We start from the raw sequence: 27,286 nt of genomic DNA on the forward strand, positions 1-27,286 counted from the left end.
ATGGGCACAGAGCACAGTGTGAGATCATTCGGAGGTTAAGAATGTGAGGACTGAAATACTCACTCTGATGCCTTGACTCGGACTCTGGGGCTTTCTTTATATTCTTTTAGCAAAGGCTTAAAGAGTGGCAAAATGGAATCAGGTTGTTTTATCAGAACAGTTTCCCTTCCAAAATCTGATTAATTTCCTGATTTAATTAGGAGGGTGATGCAGTGATGCAGATACAGCCTAAGTGAACTGGTCGGCACTCAGCAGTCCCCATATCTGTGTTATAATGTCACACAATTCTGTGCCAAGTACTTTAGCTGTAAAAATCACCGTCGGTGGGTCCAGTATGAAGTTTTAAATATAAGGACCTGGAAAGAAATTCAGAGAGAACTGAAAGGAAATGTTTGTTTCCCTGCTTGTTCATTGAGTGTCCTTTTCCTTCTCTCTGGTTTTCTCTCCCCTGGCTGCTGCAGATACCAGAGGAGCTACAACTACCAGGAAGTGAGCCGTACCCTTTGCCCCTCCGAAGCAACCAATGAAACAGGACCTCTGGAGCAACTGATATTTGTAGATGTCGCATCCATGGCGCCCCTGGGTGCCCAGTACAAACTGCTGGTCACCAAGCTCAAGCACTTCCAGCTGCAGTAAGCAGGACTCCTTGTGGCCTTTCTGTGTTCGCCTGTCTGCTCTTCCTGTGCTGTGCATGCTTGGCCCTGCTTCCTCCCTCCCAGATCAGCACTCCAGAAGGAAGTCAGCCACTTGAAGTATTGTCTGTGCACCTTCGGAACTCCCTTGCTCACAGCTGGGCAGCAGGGCCTTAATCTGTGCAACAGGGGGGCAGAAGGGGACTGGAGCAGAGGGGAGAGTGGTGGACCCGACAGGCGTATCCGTTCCTGGGGGTCTGTGCGGACCCCCTCCTGTCTGCCATCCAAGCTAGAGTGATGTCCACGCACTAGTGTGGGTACTTCTGTGTTCCTTACCAGTGCCACTTTCCTGAAGGCAGTTTTAGTTTTGTTTTAAGGAGGATCTTAAGCTGGTTTTCTCGTCCTTATTACTATTCCAGTTTTCTCTTTCTGGTTAGGAATGTATACAGACTGAAAATAATATTTTATGTGGCTTTGTCCTGTGTGTAAAAAACTTAATGACTGCTTCCTCCTTCTCCTTGCACTACTGTCTTCTGAAACCAAATCAGTCAGGATACATCATCTCAAATCGTTGACCTTAGACATGGAGTAAAGTGGAGGGCATTGTCTCCAAAGCATCTGTTCCCTCTCAGAGGTTACTTGTAAAATATTGCATAAATCTGTGTGAAAAGGTAAACAGAAAGGCTAAGGTTATTCCTTAATAAGGTCAAAAACTTCAGGGAGTTTCCTGTCCCATCCTACTCTAAGCTCAAGGGTTCTCAAGGGTTCAAACCATTTCCTCCCTTTTCAGTGTTCTAAGGAAACTTTTAAAAATATATCATCAAATTGCTTATATTAAAATTTTCATTTGTACTCATCAAAAAGTATCATTAAGAGAACAGAAAGACAAGCCATAGACTGGAGCATATGTTTCCAACACACATAAGAAAGGACTCATATACAGAATACATAAAGAACCTCTACAAATCAATAAGAAAACACTGGCAAGATTTTGGTTGCCATCTCCGGTATCACCCATCCTTCTGTGGCTCTGGCTTCTTCTGGTTGAGGATCTTAGAGTCTACAAGTCTGAGCACTGTTCAGGTTCAGACTCCATTTCAGTGGAGTGAATAGGTTTTCTGAGGCAAAAATGAGGAGACCTCAGGGCCAGAAACTACTTGAGAAAACAATCCCAACTCTGACCTCTCACTGGAACTTTGGGGCAGAGTCAGAAGAATCTCAGAAGGAGAATTAATGCTTATATTTACCCAATGAAAATGAACAACATATCATATGTGATGGGTTTTCTAAATCCCATTAGTCTTACTTGGCATATGTGAGTCCATTTATATGTTGCTTACAAGAGTACAATCTTTTAAAAAAAAATGTATGAATGTAAATAAAAGACAGTAAAAGAAATATCATGCTGATACTAAATAAAAGAAAGTCAATATACTATATCATATTATACGAGATATTCCTTAATGCAAAACGCATTATTAGCTATAGAGAAATGTATTTTTCAGCTTATTTTTCTGATCAGAATGTTCTGCTCTATTATAAAACTCTCTTTCAATTTTCTCAGGCAGTTTATTCTGAAGTCTGTAGCCAGTGGAGTTGCTAATAGCAATCAGATATTTATCTTGGTCTTCTCTGTACCCTGTGACTGTGTATATATACCTGGACATAGACGGACAGATGGATTAATGAATGTTCAGAAGGATGGAGAAGTAGTTAGAGCATTTTACAAGTCCCTCCATTAACTGCAGAGTAAAAAAAGTGATGTGATGATTTCAAGAGCAAAGAACCACCTACCTACCCCACCAAAAAGGCAGAAAAACATCAATTATAGCAGTATTTAAGAGGGAGGTTTGATCATTATAGTGTATATATTTTTAATAGACTCTCCATGTGATTCTAACGTGCAGCCAGAGTTGAGAACAACTACCTTTAAGCAATTTCTAAATGTGGTTCTTGTGTTTGTTTTAATATTTAAATTTATTTGTGATATTAAACAGTATGGGAATGCGTGCTCATAATCTGAAGGACGTGGCACACATTGCTTGAACAGAGGGCATTTTGAGCTTCAGAGAAGCGCTGCATCTACTAATTGGCCTCTGTGTGTCTAACCTGTCACTATCACTTGGTAGCAGTGTACTTGAATCCTAGGACTGGTATCTCTAAGGCTAATTAGACGCTTTGGAGAACTGAATTCTCTGAAACTGAAATCATAAGGTCACACGTCTGCGAGTGTTAATGAATGATTCCCATGTAGTGAAACTGCGAATGTATTCTCACATTGTTTTTTGTTTCTGCCTCTCACAATGTGACTTGACTTCAGCAACCAGACATTCAAGACTGTTTCAAAATGTACATAGTTACAAGAGCTTTTCTGAGACTAAGATAAGCCAGAGAAGGGATGTCCCTTCCTGCCTGGCCCTGGATTGTCCCACACCAGCCTTGCTGTGTGTTAGTCATTCAGTTGTGTCTAACTCTTTGCAACCTCATGGATAGTAGCCTGCCAGGCTCCTCTACCTATGGAATTCTCCAGGCAAGAATACAGGAGTGGTTAGCCATTTCCTTCTCCAAGGGATCTTCCCGACCCAGGGATAGAACCAGGGATCCTGCATTGCTGGAAACCCAGAAATCCAGAGAATGATGGATCAGGCAAGAGCTGAGGTCTGGGGACATCTGGACTCTAGGTATTGAGAGAAACACTGAAGAATTAACTCAACTTTCCTTACATTGAAGTTTCTCTTGTATGTTTTTCTGTGTCAGACTAGAAGGTACATGAAACATATCCTGGGATTTTTTTTTCTCGAATTATAAATTTTAAGAATAGAGGGACATTTGGGGATTGAACTCACTCATTTCATTTTTTACAGATGAGCAAACTGATGCCCAGAGAGGTTAAGTGATTTGTACACACTCACACAGCTGAGAAAGGGCAACATCAAGACTAGATTTGACTCTGACTTGCAGTTCTGAGTTCTTCCCACTATAACATGCTATTTCTACTTTCTGTTTTAAAACTGCCTTCTGAATTTTTGTTGACCTAAAAATGTTTCTCAATTCCAAGAAGCATTTCTTTATTTAAATCCAACTTAAAAAATAAAATTATGCTTTAAAACATTACTCCTCTCTGTCTTAACTCTCCTGCACCTGTCTCCACACACACATGTGCACACACACACACACACACCAGTTTTTCCCTCATTCCTTTTCCCAGACACCATTGCTCTGGTGTTCAGTGTGCCAGAGTGTGATGCTGCAGACAGGGAAGAGCAGAAGGCTGCAGGAACAGGCAGACACCGCACCCTGGGGTGGGAGGAGCTTGGAAGGGCCGTTAAGAAATTTAGACAGTTGTCTAAATTGTCATAGGTGTGTGGATTTCAAGGGGGCAAGACTGGAGGCAGAGAAATTAAAAGGACTGATGCTGTGATCAAGATAAATAATATGGAGATGAATGGAAGAATTTGAAGGTGAAGTTGACAAAGCTTGATTGAATATTTGGGGTGAGGGAAATGGGAGAGTCAAGGATGACCATATAACTTGTAGATGGCGGTGCCTCTAAGAGAAAATGAGAATTTTGAGGAGGGAAGGAAGAGATGATAAGTTCATGCTGAACTTGAAGTGCAGTACCCAGCAGAGTGTCACATGTACACCAGCGCAGTGCTCAGGAGAGAGGGCTGAGCAACACAGCGCCCACCGAAGAGAAGCTTCACGTGGAAGGCTGGGCCATGTGGTGCCCAGGGCAGAGTTACAGGAGACAAGGGGAGAAGCAGGCAGTACCCCATCCTTGCTCTTTGAGATCTTTATTCTGTACCAAGGAGTTTAGACTTCACCTTGCAGATTATGGAATCCACTAATGAATCTGATCTTTGAGATGATTTTAGTAGCCATGTGGAAGATGAATTGGAGAGGCAGGGGTAGAGGCACATAGGCAAATGAAAACTTACTTGAATAGAGAGGAATAAAAAAATTATCAGGACCTGAATATATTATGGCGGCAACAAAGTTGTAATGGAGAAAAAGACTCAAATAACACACATGGGGACAATTTACAAATCCAAACACTACATGTGGCATGATCAAACAAGGAGGGGACATATGTATACCTACAACTGATTCATGTTGATGTTTGACGAAAAACAACAAAACTCTGCAAAGCAATTATCCTTCAATTAAAAAATAAATTTAAATTTAAAAAATACAGTCTTGTATGAGTACTTGAATCCTTCAACCCTCCGGTAGCCTCTAAGTGGGCTCTTGAGTCTGTTTTGAGAGGGAGTTTGCAGTGTGCTAGCGCAGCTTCTATGCTGTAAATAGCAATAGATTTTTGAGGAAATGGATGAGTGAAGAGGCTTTTAGACCATTTTGTTATGCGTCATCCTATGTAATTGCCCTTTGATATTTGGGGTAGAGTACATAATGATTTACATTGCTTTTCATGTTTATTTGTTTGTTTTCTTATTGGATGTTACTTGAGCAAAGACAGTGCTTCATACTAATAGAATCAGTAAGACAGAGTGAGCAGTAGTTGTGGAGGGGAATCCAAGAGGACTCCAACAATGATATCAGAAGTCAGGTGAGGCTTATGGACAGACGTGGCAGATAAGGGTCAAGGAAAGGGGAGTACATTCCATTTTGATCATATATGGAGTTTGAGATGCCTTGAGGGACAGTGAAGTGCAGAAGCCCAGCAGAGAAACACTCTTCAGTGAGTGGAGGTCTGGAAGTAGCCCTGGGCAGAATGTGGAGACTTGTGATTCTCTGGCATTGTTGCAGCAACTGTGTGTGTGTGTGTGTGTGTGTGTGTGTGTGTGTGTGTATGTGTGCAGGCGCATACATACATACATATATGTGAGATTTTTATGGCAATTATAACATATGGTTATACATATATGAATGAAGATATATATGGTTAAGGAAAATGAGGAGATCAAAAACAGGACTGTGGGTCAGATCCTCACGTAAGGGATGCTCTGAGAAACAGGAACTCTCAGAAGAAGCTGAGTCGGCATGGGCAGATGCATGAGAGAAAACCCAGGAAAGCAGATGCCACAGAGCCCATGGGAGGCAAAGTTCGAAGGCAGAAGGTGTGGTAGTCAGTGTCAAATGTCACAAAGAGGGAAAGAACATTAGGGATTAAGTCACTGGATTTAGCCAAGAGGAGGTGACTGGCAACCTCAGGGAAATGGTAGGGAAAGAACCCTGACAGCAGTGGGGAGAGGAAAGGGTGAATGAGGGATGGGAGCACAGCACCCTGCGACGAGGCTGGCCTGTGAAGAAGAGGGACGATACAGAATGACATCAAAGGAGGGAAATCCAGGGGAAAGAGCACAACTTTGTTGGGGGCATTTGTTTGTTATTTATTTTGAAAATGGTTGAGACTACAGTATGTTTATAAACCAAGGAGAAGCAAGGCAAATAAAGTTTATAGGACAGTTGGATTTTTGTAGAAGCAAAGTCCCAGAGAAGAGAAGAAAGGACAGAATTTAGCACATGCGTGGAGAGTTTATCCTCTGACCAGAGCCATGAGGTGGAGGGCTACAGATGGTGGAGGGCTGTGGGGAGATTTGTGGTAAACAAAGTCAGTTCATGACAGATGGCAGGAGATAACAGGAAACGATACTCTGAAGTCCATAGTCCAGGTGAATAACCAGTGTAATTTCCTTCGACAAACAAAGGGAGGGTTTTGAATCCCCACTCTGCTCTGTGCTAGGGACTTGCTGTCATATAATAAGATGAATATGAATCTCACAGTCTTCTCTGTACTCACCTTAAAAAATGACTTAGCTTTTGGCTTTGTCTTTCCACTGATCCTTTCTCCCCATCTCCCTTTCCTTGTCCTGTTTCATTACCTCCTGCTCTCTCTCTCTCTCTCTCCCTTCCCCATGGACCCCTCTCCCCTCTTCTCCCATCTCTCTTGACTCCTCTGTTCTTTTTCTCTTTCACTCTTCCTCAAGCTAGCCACAGTGAGGAAACAAAGTTAGTTTTTAGGTTTCCTTATTTATTAGGTAAACATTTGTTTCCTGTGTTTATTTTTTTTCAAACAAATAAGTCGAAAATTATACACTTCCTTCTCTAAAACTGAAGGTGTACATGTGTCTCAATTAGACTTGTTCTGTTGTTTAATGACCCCTGATAAAATAAGCCTTCTCCACCTCTGCTGGAGGCCGATGGGGAAGGAAGCAGAACCTTTCATCTGCAACAGGCACCGTGTTTATTTTGCACACACTGTTGACTCCAGGAGAAAGAGGAGATTACATGGGATAGTCTTAAGGAAAATAATATGTTTTCAAAGTTTATATGTATTGTACTAGTAAAGAAAACAGAAAGAACAAGGGGGAAAAACACAGAAAATTCCTATCCATGTCCACACAATTCAATGTCTTAACTGGAATGCAAATGATAGGGGAGAATTTAAAAACAAATTTCTGGCCAAAGAAAACTGTTTGCTTCTGGAAATCTTAACCTGTCTGTTGCCAGCCAAGAAAACCACTGTCCTTTTCGTTCCCCTGACCTGGTAACAGACAGAACTGAGGGCCCGTGTTGCCCTGGTAACTGCAGATGACATTCCCCATGCTGCAGAGAGCCATGCACAGCATGTGGTTTCTGACTCTGGCTGTGGAGTCTCAGAGCACACACAGAGCTGGATTTGACACCAACTTCAGCTTCTTTACTTGACGTAAGGTCATGTGTTATTAACCATGCTTCAGCAGAACCAACCCTTGACTCTAATGATGATTTCTATTGAGAGTGGATATATATATAAATTGTATCTATTGCTAAATTCTAAGTCTAGTCTGCTAATGGCCTAAATTGTTTGTCATTACCTTTAGAAACAGTGCTCAAAATCTGTGACTTCTAAACAACGCCTCCAATTACAAACTTCATGCTTCAGATGTCCTGACATGCCCTTTCTAAAGGAATCCTTAGTGAAAATGTTTAATGGTTTAATTTTTATAAAAGGAAAAATTAGGAGTGGATAAAACAAGACTCTTTAGAGAGCACCGGGGGATGAAGCTGTGGAGGGGCCCCAGAAGTTCAGGTTTCCAGAAGTGCAAGTCACACTGAAGGGCTGGGATCATGCCATTCTCCTGATGCAGGCATTGAGAGTACAGTGAGTATGTGTGAGTGATCCTCACAATTAAAGATGAGACAAGAACCAGAAAGAACAAAAGCCCCAAACAGCCCTTGCATGACTACAGAGAAGACCTACTCTGTTTTTGCATTTTCCAGTCTCTTGAACTGTTCACATGTGTCCTTTCCAATAGCACTCTATGTTACAAATGTATATTTCCCACATCCTCCTCACACTCTCCACAGTGCTGGATCACTGCTGTCTTTCACAGAAGATGCAAATATCTAATAAAATAATTTCTAGAAAATTGATAATTGAAAAGAAAATAGCTTCATTATATTCTTTTGGTGGTATGTGCATTTTAAGAAGGGTCTTAGAAGGCAATGCCTAACCCAAAGAAGACCCATCTTGGAGGGAAATGTAGACAACTGTGGGGTGTTTGGGGCAGGAAGAGCATACTCCTCTCCCTAGAGACCCTCCCATGGTGATTATCTATTCATCATGTTTTTTAAAAAGTGATATTTTTGCTATCAGATCGGATCAGATCAGTCGCTCAGTCGTGTCTGACTCTTTGCAACCCCATGAATCATCGCAGCACGCCAGGCCTCCCTGTCCATCACCAACTCCCGGACTTCACTGAGACTCACGTCCATCGAGTCAGTGATGCCATCCAGCCATCTCATCCTCTGTCGTCCCCTTCTCCTCCTGCCTCCAATCCCTCCCAGCATCAGAGTCTTTTCCAATGAGTCAACTCTTCGCATGAGGTGGCCAAAGTACTGGAGTTTCAGCTTTAGCATCATTTCCTCCAAAGAAATCCCAGGGCTGATCTCCTTCAGAATGGACTGGTTGGATCTCCTTGCAGTCCAAGGGACTCTCAAGAGTCTTCTCCAACACCACAGTTCAAAAGCATCAATTCTTCGGTACTCAGCCTTCTTCACAGTCCAACTCTCACATCCATACATGACCACCGGAAAAACCATAGCCTTGACTAGACGAAACTTTGTTGGCAAAGTAATGTCTCTGCTTTTGAATATGCTATCTAGGTTGGTCATAACGTTCCTTCCAAGGAGTAAGCATCTTTTAATTTCATGGCTGCAGTCACCATGTGCAGTGATTTTGGAGCCCAGAAAAATAAAGTCTGACACTGTTTCCACCATTTCCCCATCTATTTCCCATGAAGTGATGGGACCGGATGCCATGATCTTCATTTTCTGAATGTTGAGCTTTAAGCCAACTTTTGCACTCTCCACTTTCACTTTCATCAAGAGGCTTTTTAGTTCCTCTTCACTTTCTGCCATAAGGGTGGTGTCATCTGCATATCTGAGGTTATTGATATTTCTCCTGGCAATCTTGATTCCAGCTTGTGTTTCTTCCAGTCCAGCATTTCTCATGATGTACTCTGCATATAAGTTAAATAAGCAGGGTGACAATATACAGCCTGGACGTACTCCTTTTCCTATTTGGAACCAGTCTGTTGTTCCATGTCCAGTTCTAACTGTTGTCATAGATACATCAAAATTATTTTTAAGTTCTATCTGAATTATGCAAAAGAACCTCAAGCTTTCTTTTCCTCTCTCTTTCAGCCCACTTCTGACACCTAAAACCTATAGTTGAGTGTAAAATCTTAAGAGAATCTGAAGACAAATGTGTCTATAAAAGTCAAAGTACTTATTTGTATAGGTATAACTTTATGGGTTTATTTTTATAAAGACATAAAATTGATCCCTTCCCCACTTTGATCATTCTTGACAGCTGAAACCACCAAGTTCCCATGTAGTGTACTTTGTCACTTTATGGGCCCAGACAGAACTGCTTTGTCAAAGGGTAGGGCTTTTCTTGCATCTAGTTTGAGATTTTTTTTAAGAAATAACTTTTGCTTGCTAACTTATGCTTTTCTTTCACTTTTCCCCCTTTTTCTTGTATTTCTCAGGACAAATGTTGCCTTTCACTTCACTGCCAGCCCCTCTCAACCTCAGGTAAGTGAAGGCTTCAAAGTTATCATGATTCTTACCTCAAGAAACCATGGTAACAGGTTGAGTTAGCATGTGGTGTTGCCCTTAATCTTTTACAACTTGAGCTATATTTGTATTTTTGGAATGTGGTTCTTATAACTGAGATTTTAGACACATCATTAACCTTATCACTTGAACTGGTATGAAATGGGAGGCATGACATGTTTACAGATACTTCTTTGCTTAACCTTCATTCATCAAACTGTGGGCCAACTAGGCACACCAGGTACAGTGTTAAGCTGTATTAGGTGTCAGGGATAAAAAGATGAAGAGAGGTACAACATCTGCCTGCATGGACCTTATAATTAGGATGGGGATGGGGAGACGGAGAGTGGAAGGCCACCACTAAACAGATATAAAAGTAAACAACTGATCTGGAAAATATAACAAAAATGAGACAGATTTTAATATCTACAGTGTTATGGATAAAATTCATTACTCCCATCATTAAGAAAGAACAGGTATGCTGACAAAAATTATCAGAAGATTTAGATACTTGGGTTATGCTCTCCACTAGGCCATAATCTTAAACCAAATAAACAGATTAGAACTTTGACTGATTCAGGCTGCTTTTCTAGTGATACTGCTAGCTACTTTCCTTTTTCCTTTCATAGATTCTGAAAGAGTAAGGTTCATGCAATAGCCAAGTTTAAAGCAGATTTACTTAATGTCCGGATGTTTCTTGTAAATTTTCAGTAGGCTGCAATACAACTTTGGTCAAAAGTGGCCTTGGATATACTAGAACTGGGATTAACATATTGTATAGATGCTGTTGTAAATCTATCACAATCACTTGTGAGCTGGTGAACCAGTTCTCAGAGAGAAGCCCTGTTTTGTAGTTTGCCCATTTCTGCAGTGTAAATACCTCCACCCCGGCCGATTTCAGACTGCCATCATGACATCACTGAACACAGAGATGGAAATCCACGTGCACAGTCAGCTCCCCAAACCTGCCAAAGCCGACACCCGCACACCTTTAAGAGTCACACGTCCCATCAGTAAAGTCTCCACGTGCATGTATGCTGCCACCCAGAGACAGAGAGGCTACAGACCCACAGTCCACTGACCACAAAGTATCGGTCACCTAATTCATGAAATGTTTCAAAGCACCAATTGAGAGGTGCAATGGGAGGTATCTAGATAGGAAGGGAAAAACTTGCACCCCAACTGCAGAAAGAGTACAGTCTAATAGTCCAGTCCAGAGTCCTGAATGTCGTGATGTACTCTGTAGACTGAAAACCAGTGATGATTATATATTGCAGCTTCTTTCCATTAAAAAAAATTATTAAACACTAAAGTCCAAACAATTTGTATAAAAATTACAAACTAGAGTAAAAAATACCTAGAAAAACTCATGAAACAAAATAGAAATTCTTTGACACCTATAAGGTCTTATTTTACTCATAACTGTTCCCATTTTGGCCTATATTTTATATCTTCTTCAACTGTAGGAAAAAATTTCTGTACCTTTAAATTCACCCAAACTATTGGGTGAATTTAGACTCAGACAATCTGCATCATCACTGCCTGCCTCTGTTCCTATAGTTAGAAGCAGGTTACAGAAACTGGTGAGGTAATCAGGACTTAAGAAGGTGATTTTTAGTCTCAGTTCCAGGCATTGCTTTAGATCCTTGTCATTTGCTTCTTTCTGGTAAAAGTACATTATCAAGGCAAAGGGTTTATTTACCTGGGATTTATGGTAACTTAGAGATAAAGAAAACTGGTGGGACTTCGCTGGTGATTCTTCCAGTGGTTAAGAATCTGCCTGCCAATGCAGGGGACACGGGTTTGATCCCTGGTCCGGGAAGGTTCCACATGCCTTGGGGCAACTAACGTCCTGCGCCATAACTGCTGAAGCCCTCGTGCCCCAGAGCCCGTGCTCCACAACAGAAGTTACCTCAGTGAGAAGCCCACACACTGCAGCTAGAGAGTAGCCTCCACTCGCCACAACCAGAGAAAGCCCGCATGTAGCAACAAAGGCCCAGCACAGCCAAGTAATTAAATAAATAAAATTTAAAGCAATTTACAAAAAAAGAAGATTGGTAATACTTTGGCATATAGATAAGACTTCAGTAGAGGTCTACAGCTTGCACAAAACTAACTCCTAGAATATATAGGAATATATATGACATTCATTTTCATTACTGCTAATAGTAGCCATAATAATGCTTTTGAGGTAACAAAGTATGGTTTCCCTATGAACCAAGAACACATGTTGGGAATTCCAGAGTATTCACCTTTGGAAGAGCCCTGTATTCTATGTATTTGAATCAAGCTCCAAAATAAAAGCGCAAAATGAAGTGGGTTCTTGAGAGCATTGCCATCTGTTACAAGGAATGAGCAGACTTCCAAACAGTAGCATTAATGACACTCTTTAATCTTAAGATAATTTTTCCCCACTTGGAAGGTTTTGGATTGTTGAAAAGTTCTATTTTCATTGCTCTGGTTCTCAGGATAAGATTAGTAAAGAGGATGAGGGAATGCAAAATGAAGTTTTGATGGGTTTGCCACTCCTTCAAAGTGATATATTTACTAATGCCTGGATATGGGGGCTTTTTTGTTTGGTTTCCTCAAAGTTTTTTTTTTTTTTTAATGGAGGCTACTTACTTTACAATATTGTAGTGGTTTTTGCCATACAATGACATGAATCAGCCATGGGCGTACATGTGTTCCCCATCCTGAACTCCCCTCCCACTTGCCTCCCCATCCCATCCCTCTGGGTCATCCCAGTGCACCAGCCCTGAGCACCCTGTCTCATGCATTGAGCCTGGACTGGTGATCTATTTCACATATGATAATATACATGTTTCAATGCTATTCTCCCAAATCATCCCACCCTCGCCTTCTCCCACAGAGTCCAAAAGACTGTTCTATACATCTGTGTCTCTTTTGCTGTCTCGCATATAAGGTTATCGTTACCATCTTTCTAAATTCCATATATATTAGTTAGTATACTGTACTGGTGTTTTTCTTTCTAACTTACTTCACTCTGTATAATAGGCTCCAGTTTCATCCACCTCATTAGAATTGATTCAAATGTATTATTTTTAATGCCTGAGTAATATTCCATTGTGTATATGTACCACAACTTTCTTATCCATCCATCTGCTGATGGACATCTAGGTTGCTTCCATGTCCTGGTTATTATAAACAGTGCTGTGGTGAACATTGGGGTACACGTGTCTCTTTCAATTCTGGTTTCTTTGGTGTGTATGCCCAGCAGTGGGATTGCTGGGTCGTATGGCAGTTCTATTTCCAGTTTTTAAAGGAACCTCCACACTGTTCTCCATAGTGGCTGTACTAGTTTGCATTCCCACCAAAAGTGTAAGAGGGTTCCCTTTTCTCCACATCCTCTCTGGCATTTATTACTTGTAGACTTTTGGATAGTTTCCATTCTGACCGGCGTGAGATGGTACCTCATCATGGTTTTGATTTGCATTTCTCTGATAATGAGTGATGTTGAGCATTTTTCATGTGTTTGTTAGCCATCAGTATGTCTTCTCTGGAGAAATGTCTGTTTAGTTCTTTGGCTTATTTTTTGATTGGGTCGTTTATTTTTCTGGAATTGAGCTGCAGGAGTTGTATATTTTTGAGATTAATTCTTTGTCAGTTGCTTCGTTTGCTATTATTTTCTCCCATTCTGAAGGCTGTCTTTTCACCTTGCTTATAGTTTCCTTCGTTGTGCAAAAGCTTTTAAGTTTAATTATGTCCCATTTGTTTATTTTTGCTTTTATTTGCATTACTCTGGGAGGTGGGTCATAGAGGATCCTGCTGTTATTTATGTCAAAGAGTGTTTTGCCTATGTTTTCCTCTAGGAGTTTTATAGTTTCTGGTCTTACATTTAGATCTTTAATCCATTTTGAGTTTATTTTTGTGTATGGTGTTAGAAACTGTTCTACTTTCGTTCTTTTACAAGTGGCTGATCAGTTTTCCCAGCACCACTTGTTAAAGAGATTGTCTTTTCTCCATTGTATATTCTTGCCTCCTTTGTCAAAGATAAGATGTCCATAGGTGCGTGGATTTATCTCTGGGCTTTCTATTTTGTTCCATTGATCTATATTTCTGTCTTTGTGCCAGTACCATACTGTCTTGATGACTGTTGCTTTGTAATATAGCCTGAAGTCAGGCAGGTTGATTCCTCCAGTTCCATTCTTCTTTCTCAAGATTGCTTTGGCTATTCAAGGTTTTTTGTATTTCCATACAAATTGTGAAATTATTTGTTCTAGTTCTGTGAAAAATACCATTGGTAGCTTGATAGGGATTGCATTGAATCTATAGATTGCTTTGGGTAGTATACTCATTTTCATTATATTGATTATTTCAATCCATGAACATGGTATATTCCTCTATCTATTTGTGTCCTCTTACTTTTTTATAGTTTTCTATATATAGGTCTTTTGTTTCTTTAGGTAGATATATTCCTAAGTATCTTATTCTTTTCGTTGCAATGGTGAATGGAATTGTTTCCTTAATTTCTCTGTTTTCTCACTGTTAGTGTATAGGAATGCAAGGGATTTCTGTGTGTTAATTTTATATCCTGCAACTTTACTATATTCATTGATTAGCTCTAATAATTTTCTGGGGAAGTCTTTAGGGTTTTCTATGTAGAGAATCATGTCATCTGCAAACAGTGAGAGTTTTACTTCTTCTTTTCCAATCTGGATTCCTTTTATTTCTTTTTCTGCTCTGATTGCTGTGCCCAAAACTTCCAGTAGTGGTGAGAGTGGGCACCCTTGTCTTGTTCCTGACTTTAGGGGAAATGCTTTCAATTTTTCACCATTGAGGACAATGTTTGCTGTGGGTTTGTCATATATAGCTTTTATTATATTGAGGTATGTTCCTTCTATTCCTGCTTTCTGGAGGGTTTTTATTATAAATGGATGTTGAATTTTGTCAAAGGCTTTCTCTGCATCTATTGAGATAATCTTCTGGTTTTTATCTTTCAATTTGTTAATGTGGTGTATTACATTGATTGATTTGCAGATATTGAAGAATCCTTGCATCCCTGGGATAAAGCCCACTTGGTCATGATGTATGATCTTTTTAATATGTTATTGGATTCTGTTTGCTAGAATTTTATTAAAGATTATTGCATCTATTTTCATCAGTGATATTGGCCTGTAGTTTTCTTTTTTTGTGGCATCTTTCTCTGGTTTTCCTCAAAGTCTTAATCGTGTATTTCATGTCAAGCTTCTCAACCAGTTACTATATTTATAATTACTGGGAAGAAGTTCCCTTTCTTCAGTATTAGCAACATGTTTAAAATTTAGAGTTAATAAATTTTTCTGGTGAATTGATAATCTAAGTAGGTAAATAGTATAACCTCTATTATAAATGCTTCCTTATTCTGATATTTGAGAAATACTTTTAAAGATATCTTAGCCTGCCCACAATTGTGAACATATTTTAGGAGCCTAAATATAGGGCTTAGTCTTTGAATCTAAATGTCATCTCACTGAGTTCCAGCCAAGAAATAGATTCTTTGGCCAAAAAAAAAAAAAAAAAAAGTCTAGGGGAAATGTGGGTGTAGTGCTAATTCTTACCTATGGCAAGGTGGTTAAGATTCTTGAAGAACAAGCTTGTCTGCCTTTCAAGGAAGAGCTTCATATTTCAAAATGACCACATAGAGGTAAACTTTGTTTCCTGTTACATTTCACATATCTCTGATTCAAAGGGTGGGGGGACCTTCTTAAGTTGAAATTGCAATGAAGTGTAGCAAAGTTTAGTTGAGAAATAAATATCATAAAAAAATAATACAGCAATGTTGTATGAAATGGCTCCTTTGTCTTGCTCATGGCTGTATTCCTAGTATCTGAGCCCTGCACAGAGCATCTGCTCAATATGCAAGAGATGAATGGCTGGCTGAATTACTGGAGGCTTACTGAGATTTACATCTGAACTTTGTGCCTCATATTAGAGGAAACCACCTTATTCATGAGAAAATAGTTTGTGACTATAAACATTTCTTAGCATTAACAAATCCTTTTTTTTTTGTTCTCAGTATTTCCTATACAAATTTCCTGAAGATGTAGACTCAGTTATTATTAAAGTCGTGTCTACATTGGCTTATCCATGCTCTGTTGTCTCAGTCCAGAATATCATGGTGAGTTTCATAACTTGTCAACCTTCCAATATGGAGTTTTATATTGTCTTAGGATAAATGAGAGAGAGCATGAGCACCATTTCATCCTCTTACTTTGTACTGCTGACAAGACTGCTAAATAGTAAAAGCTGTATCTTGTGCACACAAGTGCACAGTATGTGCTTATAGACATTGATCTGGGGAGATAGAGAGAAGTTGACTCTTCACCAAGATAAACAAAGGAAGGGAGAGAGGGAAGGAGGATCGTGACAGAGAATAAGGAAGACCAAGTTGTGAACTGCACAAGAAAAACAGGAACCTACTGCTTGTTCTATGTTTTGAATTTTTGTTGTGTCATTAGGCCCTTTCTGTCTCATAAAGTATTAGTAAAATATGGGAAAGGTGTGATATACTTTAAGACAGATCTTTTATGTTCTCTTTAATATTAATATTAAGTGACCTTGACTTCAGAGGACAAGGCACCAAATTTTAGGAAAACTATTTCCTGACTGTTCTGGGATGAAACTCTTCATGGTTTCTGGCTCAGTAAGGACCCCCTCCTCTGTGATCCAGGTGGTATGGGTGGTATGTATATATGACATTGGTGATATTTTCCTTTTTATCCCCCATGCACATGACAGTGCCCAGTATATGATCTTGACCACAATGTGGAATTTAATGGTGTCTACCAGTCCATGACTAAGAAAGCTGCCATCACACTACAGGTGAGACATCACTTCTGTGGGCATCATCATCAGTGACAATGCACAGTTTATAATCAGGTTTCCTACTGAACCAGTTTGGTCACCCACTGAATTTCAAGAAACGTAAAGGATTACCGCTCACTGTGTACACTGAATCTCTCTCCTTTCTGATTGATTTCAAAATAAAGATTGCTATACCTGGTGGATAATGCTGCTCTACCAGGTGCCCTGTTCCCCTTGGGGAATCCCGGGAACCTATGATGCAGCAGGAGAGGTGTCTGACAGATTACTTACAGAGGTAAGGGTGAAAGATTCCAGTCTACTCAATGCGGGGGGCGGGTGCCAATTTAGCGTAAAGTTTATCTGATCAATTTAAAACAACTAAATATGTTCTACTAAAACAATATTGCAAATTAGCTATGTTTGCATGCATGCTCAGTTGCTTACTCTTTGTGACCCTATGGACTGCAGCCCACCAGGCTCCTCTGTCCATGGAATTGTCTAGGCAAGAATACTAGAGTGGGTTGCCATTTCCTCCTCCAGGGCATCTTTCCAATCCAGGGATCAAACCTGAATCTCCTGCGTCTCCTGCATTGGCAGGCAGATTCTTTACCACTGAGACACCTGAAAATAGTATATTTCAATTTAAAAGACACATATTTTGATAATTTGTACTAATGATAGTAACCAAAAGAGAACTTCAACTCTGGACAGAATGGGTAAGTTCAAAGGAATATGAACAACATTTGTGTAGAAGTTTGCCCTTTTGGTATTATAATTACATTTTTGCTTCAGTGATAATTTTATAGCAAAAATATATACACATCATGTCAGCATATTTTCAAAGAGATTCTGTTCCTGCCTTTAGAGTGGTATTTACTTGAGGTACCTGCAATTTGATGTGTTCTCTAGGTAAGGACATACTGTTTATTGAATAGCAGGCCATGAATGAGAAGGGGTTAATTATAATTGAAGTATCAGAACTAAAAATTTCTATTAGGCTTTAATTTTTAATGTCTCAGATTTGATACCTCAAATATCTGTTCTTGTTTTAGTATTTTTTTCCTTAGCACCTCAGCATTATATAGTCCCAAATTTAAAAGGACAAAAAATAAGCATAATTTCAGATTTTTACACCATCTGGACAGTAAATTAATGAAGAACAAAGTTTATCAGTATTTTCTTACTCTGAATGTATTTGGCAACAAATTAATACATCTCTCTGGACTCCTGATTCCATCTTGGGCCATTTTCTGGGTAGGTTAAACATCAGAAATTTGGGAATAATATACAGTCAAGATTGTATAAATATACTAGATCTTAAAGATTATCTTGTCGACCATGCTTCATTCATGGTTAACAAGCTGGGACACAGAGAAGCTCACTCAGAGAAAGTCAAAGCCAGGACTATAACTCAGGTCTCCTAACTTGAGTATTTGCTTCCCTAACCTAAATTATTTATTTGTCTGCTGACTGAATGACTTTTCAGAAAGTCATTTATCAATGAATTTTAAGATAAAAACACTATAAAAAGCTAAAACAGCTCTAAAAATAAAGTTTATTCAAGAATTTAATATGTAAGTATTAATTATTAAACATAAGCTGTTGACATACATTTTATACAATTCTAAGCACTCAAGTGGCACAAGACAGACTGAAATCAGAAGAGTGTATCTACATAATTCCTTGGATATAACAATTATTTTATTATGGATAACCTGGAGTAGATCATGGGAATGTGTGAGTCCTTCCTAAGGAGTTAGGGAGAGGGATGAACTTTACTTTTTTTCTCTTTCCTTCTTTTTGCCCCCACCACCATGAATTTTCTCCCTTCTTCTCACTGTCTTTATGTCTTACGCAGAAGAAGGATTTTCCAGGTGAGCAGTTCTTTGTGGTGTTTGTGATAAAGCCTGAAGATTATGCCTGTGGAGGATCTTTCTTCATCCAGGGTAAGCAACAGTGAGGAATAATTGGCTATGTAGAAAAACGTAATGGAATGGAATGGAAACGAACCAAAAAGTTCTTTTTGGCCCCTTCTGATCCCTTTCAACCATCTCTAGTTCCAAGTAAGTCAGGGTTATCAGCAGTGGCTTGACAAGGCAGTCTGAGCTGTACTTGAGAAAAAAATAAAGGGAAGAAAATAATAGATCTCAAGACATTATTGATACTTCAAAATGCAATTTACCACCTTGAATCTTTTCAAAGTCTTGTACTTCCTCAGACTATATGAGGTAAGTTGGCTCTTTACTCAACAAATATTTACTACTATGAAGTAATGGGGCTTCCTTGGTGGCTCAGATGGTAAAGAATTCCCCTGCAATGCAGGAGACCCAGGTTCAATCCCTGAGTCAGGAAGATTCCCTGGAGAAGGGAATGACTACCCACTCCAATATTCTTGTCTGGAGAAATCCACAGATAGAGGAGCTTGGTGGGCTATAGCCCATGGAGTTGCAAAGAGTCAGACATGACTGAGTGACTAACACACACAAACACACGTGTGTGCACACACACACACACATGAAATAATGATTTTAATACAGCAAATCGAGGCCCATTTTCTAAGATCATTTTGGTAGCTAGCAGTAATGGAGCCACCTATATTTATCAGTAGTCATCATTTCCCCAGGAAAAGTCAGAATTCTCAATTCCCACTGCCATAATTGTATCTTTCAAGATAGTAAGTAAGCAACGTAGGGCAACTTATCCCAATTGACAACTTACCCAATGTGTAAGCTCTCAGGCACAATACAGCGGTTGTGGGCAACTACCCACTAATTACCATGGCAACGGAAAAGGCTGTTGATGGAAAACATGGACCCCTCAACAGCTGATGGGCCATATGTGACCAACGTGGAGAGTGTTTACTGTTGAGTGTAACAGTGTTCTCTTGGTATTCAGGTGAATCTTCTCATGTATTCTTTTTTTAAGCACTGTTTTAATTTCTAATGGAATATATTTGCTTTACAATGTTGTGTTAGTTTCTGCTAAACAACAATGTGAATCAGCCGAATGTATACATATATCCCCTCCCGCTTGGGCCTCCTCATATATTCTTTAATCTCTTAGTTACATAGCTCTAGAGTATTGCCAACATCCAATGTTTTTGTAAACTAAAATCCTTTAATGGCTATATAAGAAAAACAAATTCTCACTGGCTAGAAAAATGCAAACCAAAAGATGAAGGAGCTCTCTATTTTTGCAGCTGTTTTCCTCAGATTTCCATGATATATTGAGTCATATGTGATATGAGCAGAAAGGTCAAGACTTCTTCATTTAAGAAATGAGGCTACATTCTCAATTAAGTCACTTAGTGCTACCAAAATGCACCCAAACTAAGGTCAAATGGAAAGTTTTAACCAAAGAGTATTAGATGGTTTGAAGGTTTGGTGGTTTGGTTTTCATATAGCTCTTGCTAAAAGAAAATTTAGCAACCAGAATTCATCCTGGATAGTTTTCAAACAACTGTTCAGATGAGAGGCCAGGAACATAGTATCTGACCATTGTGCTTTGTTCTTTTTTTACCAGAAAAGGAAAACCAGACTTGGAATCTACAACGTGCAAAGAACCTTCAAGTCACCATTGTTCCTTCCATTAAAGGTCAGTTTTGGTTGTTATTGTTGAGTCACTAAGTTGTGTCCAGCTCTTTGTAACTCCATGGACAGAAGCACACCAGGCTTCCCTGTCTGCCGAGGTCCAGCCCCGGCTGATCCAGGGTATTCGAAGGAGAGACGGCTAGGCGACCTATTCAAATGTTAATTAGAGATAATAAAGAGTAATAGAATGAGGATAGCTCAGTAGGAAAATTCAGTGGAGAAAAGAAGCTGAGTGGCTTGGTTTACGCGGAAAATCAATATAACCCGTGACACCAGGTTAGCTCTGACCACGGAGGCCGCAGGCGCCCTCTCGAATAGCGGAAGGTGCCCCACCTTAGACACCTTCTCGAGTGGGTCTTAGAAGCCCAGGCAAATAAATGGTCGCAGAGGACATCCGCGCTCCAGATGGACACTCAGCTGGAAGTTAAAGGGAAGAATGACATGGGGAGACCAAGCGTTGGTGAGCAAGGCCCATAGCTTTATTTTCAACAGGGGCTTTTATACCCTAAGTTACACATAGAGGATAATAGGGGATGCAAAATCAGCAGTCTTTGATGCTTATCAAAAACCAGGGTTTCTTTCCTGCAAATTTATCGTATACAAATGGTTTAGGTGATTTACATCATCTTCTGGCCAGAGGCCTATTAACATTTTATGACTCTTGACAAGCACTTATCAACAAAGACTTATTTTCTCTAAGAGTAATTATTTTAAGGTTTGGAGCCATCTTCCGAAGATAAGATTACGTTCCTATAGGGTGGATGTGTAATGGGTTTACAAAGGAAAGAATTTACTACCTTAAGGGTCTAAAGTTACTAACACCAAGGCCACTACTTATTTTTTCTACATACCAACTATATTAATTAATGCACATTCAAGGATACAATTCAGGGGATGTGGGAACTTGGCAACAAACATTGGCTCATCAATGAAATCTTTTACTAGTTTTATTCTGACAGTTTCTAATTCTCTGAGAGGCTCTAAGCTATTTGAATATCTTAAGCTTCCCGTGCTTCTGGAGGCTGGGAGACTGTAAACAATCGTATGCATAGCTGTAGGTGTCCGGGTAAACTTGTCAGGCGAGTTAGAGAGCCATCTGAGGGGTTTGGATTTAAACACTCCTAATTGCCCAGGAACTTTATTAATTGGAGCTGTAAGTTAACTCTTTGACAGAGAGAGCGAGATGGTGGTGGGGGACAGCCCCCAGTAAAGTCAGAGGTGAGAGCACAAAGCAATAAAGTAGGCAGACTCTGGTTTTTTGGGGGTAGATGCTCGAGAATATCCGGGGGCACTCCCGAGGCTCGATCCCGCCCTTGCGTATGCCGAGCCTCCTTCCTCATGACCTTTGTCACGAGTGGAATGTCTCTCGCCGGCTCCCGGCACCTGTCCTTCACCATCTCCTAGAGTTTGCTCAGATTCATGTCCATTGAGTCAGTGATGCTATCTAACCACCTCATGCTCTGCTGCCCTCTTCTCCTTGTACCAGCATTCAGTGCAGAGATTCCTGTCAGGAAGGAGATCATGTCATTCAGTGCTAATGTCATCCTTCCAGAGAAACATCATAAGAAAACTAACGTTTATCTTAGAGATAGAAGAGAGAATCAAAGCATTTTGTTAAATTCCTTACAGAAAGAAAGGGAAGTCAGTTATGATTTTGTGTATAGGAAGTCCCTCCCAGCTTCCCTGAGGAAGTCATCACTGTGAAAGGCAGACGTTTATGGATAATGACTAGGTGACCTCCAATAGCTTCCCTGCTTTGAATGGGATTATCTTAGAATTTAAGAATGGGTATGATGCAGATGCGGAGAAGGCAGTGGCACCCCACTCCACTATTCTTGCCTGGAGACTCCCAGGGATGGCGGAGCCTGGTGGGCTGCTGTCTATGGGGTCACACAGAGTCGGACACGACTGAAGTGGCTTAGCATGATGCAGATGGGCCTGTTAAGCTGTCCTGTCCCAAACACGATCCTCTTTTCTCCTGAGGACATCCTGACCAGAGCGATTTCTCTTCCCTCAGGATCCGTTTATGTGAAAGCCATTCTTCTCAGTTTCCTCATCTTCTTCTCCTTCTACTTGGGATGCCTGTTTGTTGCATTGATTCATTATATCAGGTATGTCAAGAGCTTAAAGAAATGTCAACCCCCTTCACCTGTCTCTGTTTAGCAGTTAGCACATTAGACTTTAGAGTCATACTGACTGGATTCAGTTCTACCTTAGCCACTGTGTGATCTTGGGCAAGTTATTTAATGTTTCTGTACTTCACTTTCCTCATCTGTAAAATGAGACAATAATTTACCTCACAGATCAGTATAACTGCAGTGTTTATATCAATGTCCTACACAGAGTAAGTGTTGGTAGTGATAGCTATTTTCATAGTTAGTGAAACTTCAACAGAAAGGCAGCTTGGGTATTTTTTAGAACAGAAAATGCTCAGTGTAGATCTTATGGAATGTAGGAAATCAGTCTTACCTAACATGGAGATTTAGAAACAGCTTTGAACATTCCATCAAAAAGTAGAATTAATGCCTAAAATAAACCTTGTGGTATAATAAGTGCCAGGAATAATCAATATGCTGTGACAGTATATTCCAGGTGCTTTTTTACTGTTACAGCATCAATTTTACAGTCAAAATATTCCCTGACCGGAAAAAAGGAGATAATCATGCTGTAATTTGACCAAGGAAATTTCCCTCCCCAAGAGTTTGGAGCCCCCAGTGAAAAAGAGTTGCAGTCTTTCCTTGTATCTCTGAACAAGCCTGAACTTGAGAATTCCATAGTTTGTCCTGGTCTCTGTGAAACAACTGCAAAGGAATGGCAGGAGGTACAATAAACAAATGTTCTCTCTCCTCTTGAGCATCTAAAGTAAACAAAGCCAATGTAGAGTTTTCAGATTATTGGGGAAGATTAGCCTCCTCTGTAGAAAAACCTCACAGCTACCACAGCAATACAACTTCTCAGTGATACAGGCCTACCTCTGAAATGAATCCCTCTTTGACCTTTATGAAGCTTTGCAACTGAGAAACTGACTTCAAAAACCATTGACCATATCTGGGCCAATTTGAGCACCAAAATAATTAAGGAGAATAGTGAATTATAAACCATTGAGAAAAACAGAAATTCATGAATCCTTATCAACAAGGGAGAGAGGAAGGAAAAAAAGGGAGGGAGGGAAGGAGGGACGGAAGGAAGGACCTAAATACTTGCATATATACATTCAATGAATTCAACAAAATTACTAAAACATTTCCACATTAGGGAAAGGAGACATTAGCAAACATTGACATAGGAGGGAGGATCCTTGCCTATGGCAGAACACCAAACACTGACTGGTAAATAAGCAGAGAGTCCCAGAATTGGAAAATCAGTATTTTGTATAGATCAGGTTAAGAATCATCAATGAATACTAAAGCTAGGAGGAAAATCTGATGAGGATCAAGATATTTGCATGGCCTTAAAGTGATTCCCCACAAAAAGCTTGGAAGTTGTAAGGGAAAAATACTAACCATACAGAGGAGAAATTGGATGATTGACAGGGTGATGAATATTAATATGACCAATGGGAAGATGGACACTTCCAGGTGTGGTACTCTGAAAAGGACACAACCTCACTTGTGTAGTATTCCAGCCAGAAATGCCCATTTTTACTATAATCATAAGGAAGAAACTAGACAAACTCAAAATGTTGAACATTCTATTAAAATGTGTCACAAAAGACAAAAATTAGCTACGGAAATGTTCCAGATTGACTGAGACTGAAGATACATGATGACTAAAGACAATACCTGATCTCAGACTGGATCTTTTACTAGACAAAAAATATGCTGTAAAGGACATTATTGGATCAATTGACACAACTGTAATACAGACAAGATAAGAATATCATATCAATGTTAAGTGTATTGAATTTGACAATTACACTGTGATTATATAAGAGACTATCTTTATTCTTTGGAAGTATTTAGGCATAAAAATTGATGACATATGCAATTTACTTTCAAATTGTTCCCCCAAAATTTATATATACATATAAATGAAAACTGGAGAAGGAAATGGCAACCCACTCCAGTATTCTGGCCTGGAAAATCCCATGGACAGAGGAGCCTGGCGGGCTACAGTCCATTGGGTCGCAAAGAGTTGGACACGGCTGAGCGACTAACACACATATATGAAAACACACACATGTACCCAGAGACAAAGAATGGTAAAGCAAAGGGAGTAATATGCTAACAATAAGTGAATCTAGGTAACAATATGTGGGGATTCTATAGTCCATTCTTATGGCTTCTCTAAAAATTTGAAATTATTTTCAAATAAAAAATGTTAAAAATAAAAACACCAGTCTACAGGCAAATACACCTGGAAAGTATATATACATTAACTGGTTATCAGCTCAACTAATTGATTAGATCATAACCACTAACATAGAACAAATACTTGCTCTATGCCAGGCACTGCACTGGGCCTTCTAAGTAGATTATCTCGTCTAAATCTCGACAACAGTAAGTACTAGTATTATTATTATTATTTGACAGTTAAGAAAACTGAGGTATTGAGAAGTTAAGTAATTTGACCAAGAATTCACAGCCACTAAATGAAGGAGATGGGATTTGAACCCAGGCAGTCTGGCTAGATCATCAAAAAAGCAAGAGAGTTCCAGAAAAACATCTGTTTCTGCTTTATTGATATGCCAAAGCCTTTGACTGTGTGGATCACAATAAACTGTGGAAAATTCTGAAAGAGATGGGAATACCAGATCACCTGACCTGCCTCTTGAGAAACATGTATGCAGGTCAGGAAGCAACAGTTAGAACTGGACATGGAACAACAGACTGGTTCCAAATAGGAAAAGGACTATGTCAGGGCTGTATATTGTCACCTGCTTATTTAACTTATATACAGAGTACATCATGAGAAATGCTGGGCTGGAAGAAGCACAAGCTGGAATCAAGATTGCCGGGAGAAATATCAATAACCTCAGATATGCAGATGACACCACCCTTATGGTAGAAAGTGAAGAAGAACTAAAGAGCCTCTTGATGAAAGTGAAAGAAGAGAGTGAAAAAGTTAGCTTAAAGCTCAGCATTCAGAAAACGAAGATCATGGCATCTGGTCCCATCACTTCATGGGAAATAGATGGGGAAACAGTGGAAACAGTGGCTGACTTTTATTTTCTTGGGCTCCAAAATCACTGCAGATGGTGATTGCAGCCATGAAATTAAAAGATGCTTGTTCCTTGAAAGGAAAGTTATGACCAACCTAGATAGCATATTAAAAAGCAGAGACATTACTTTGTCAACAAAGGTCTGTCTAATCAAGGCTATGGTTTTTCCGGTGGTCATGTATGGATGTGAGAGTTGGACTGTGAAGAAAGCTGAGCGCTGAAGAATTGATGCTTTTGAACTGTGGTGTTGGAGAAGACTCTTGAGAGTCCCTTGGACTGCAAGGAGATCCAATCAGTCCATCCTAAAGGAGATCAGTCCTGGGTGTTCACCGGAAGGACTGATGCTGAAGCTGAAACTCCAATACTTTGGCCACTTGACGCAAAGAGCTGACTCATTGGAAAAGACCCTGATGCTGGGAAAGATTGAGGGCAGGAGGAGAAGGGGACGACAGAGGATGAGATGGTTGGACGGCATCACCGACTCGATGGACATGGGTTTGGGCGGACTCCGGGAATTGGTGGTGGACAGGGAGGCCTGTCGAGCTGGGGTTCATGGGGTCACAAAGAGTTGGACACGACTGAGCAACTGAACTGAACTGAGTCTGGCTCCAGAGTCTTAGCTCTTAAAGCAAGCTGGTCAAGATGGGACTGGAGTGGGCAGGGCATGTGAGGAAGGGTGGTCCTGATTAAGGAGACCAGATCCAAAGCCTGGCACCCCAGCATGGATTCAGTTGAAAAAGGGTCCAAAAAGCTGCCAACTTTGATTCAGATGAGTTCTAGTGTCATGGAAAAAGAAGTTCAACTTTTCTGCCTCTCTTAGGACAACTGTCTCTACCACTGATGTTTTAGCTTTTAGAAAATAGGATTTTACCTCTTTAGTTACCTAGCAGACATAATCAACGCTACAACCGACAGAAAAATTAAGTTAATAACTGGATATCAATCTCTCTAAAGCTGTTATGCAGCCTGCTGAAGGGAACACAGTTTTTAAAAGTTGCGGCCTAAGGCTCTGTTGAAATCTCTGGCCGCCCCAGATTACTGTGCTACAGTCAGCTGCACAGACATAGACTCTTTCCAAATACAGGCAAACTGAAAATAGAGATCTGGAGACATAAGAACTACTTGGCATCTAACTAGGGAAACAGAATGAGAGAAAATGCTAACAGAACTCTTCCTTCATTGAACCGAGCAGAAATCACAAAGTTTTCTACAAAAGCAAGTGAAAGCCAGTCCTGGAGCAGAATACCACTTGCTTGCTGAGCCTCCTGTTCCTTGTTAGCAATACCTGTAGTGTTTGCAGCACATGCTATGAGATGCGGGTGAAAACACTGATTACAGACCTGGCTCCTGTCCTCAGGGAGCTCAGAACCCAAAGTGTTTTTATGCTTTTTTCTGTTTTTACTTTTTCTTTTTTAAATGTCTTTTTGGCTCAACTCCATTCCCCTCCCACCTCCGAGCTACAGTTCATTTAACAAGTATTTATGGAGCCCCTGCAATGATACTCTGAGTCAAGCACTGACTGCATCCATGTCTCTCATTCCGTCCTCTCAGTCACGCTGCCAGACATTGAATTCAAACCATAATCCTGATTACTTGTCCTTCTGTTGATTCCTGTATTAATTATCTGTTACAATAACACTGCATAGGAATCAACCATAAAAACTCCAATGGCATACAGCAATACATATTTATATTTGCTCATAAATCTATGGCTCAGCTGGATGATTCTGCTAATTTGGACTCTGGACTAGGTTCAGGGGCTTCCCAGGTGGCTCCGGTGGTAAAGAGCCTGCCTGCAGTGCAAGAGAAACAAGAGACGTGGATTCGATCCCTGGGTCGGAAAGATCCCCTGGAGGGGGCCGTGGCAACCCACTGCAGTATTCTTGCCTGGAGAATCCCATGGACAGAGAAGCCTGGCGGTCTACAGTCCATAATAGGCTCGAACAGAGTCAGACATGACTGAGTGACTTAGCATGCACATATGCACTAGGTTTCAGAGATCTCAGCTGGGGTGGTCATAATGTGAAATTACTGGG

General features: G+C 40.2%; 1 protein-coding gene across 10 annotated transcripts in view; it reads left to right on the top strand.

Moving 5' to 3' along the window:
- Positions 1 to 27,286, top strand: part of SIDT1 (SID1 transmembrane family member 1) — a 103,360-nt gene that overhangs the window by 36,521 nt on the left and 39,553 nt on the right. For 5 of the 10 annotated variants that reach the window (XM_044941937.2, XM_044941933.2, XM_044941942.2 and 2 more), the window contains exons 3-9: positions 462 to 632; positions 9,629 to 9,674; positions 15,712 to 15,813; positions 16,434 to 16,517; positions 18,358 to 18,445; positions 20,022 to 20,093; positions 22,107 to 22,200. In XM_044941937.2, the coding sequence (XP_044797872.2) occupies positions 462 to 632; positions 9,629 to 9,674; positions 15,712 to 15,813; positions 16,434 to 16,517; positions 18,358 to 18,445; positions 20,022 to 20,093; positions 22,107 to 22,200 (657 nt within the window). Of the gene's footprint in view, positions 1 to 461; positions 633 to 9,628; positions 9,675 to 15,711; positions 15,814 to 16,433; positions 16,518 to 16,684; positions 16,795 to 18,357; positions 18,446 to 20,021; positions 20,094 to 22,106; positions 22,201 to 27,286 lie in introns of those variants that run through there. The other 5 variants (XM_044941940.2, XM_044941950.2, XM_044941944.2 and 2 more) reach the window with 5 other exon arrangements.

Source organism: Bubalus bubalis, chromosome 1 (assembly GCF_019923935.1).
Source record: "Bubalus bubalis isolate 160015118507 breed Murrah chromosome 1, NDDB_SH_1, whole genome shotgun sequence".
NCBI lineage: Eukaryota > Metazoa > Chordata > Mammalia > Artiodactyla > Bovidae > Bubalus > Bubalus bubalis.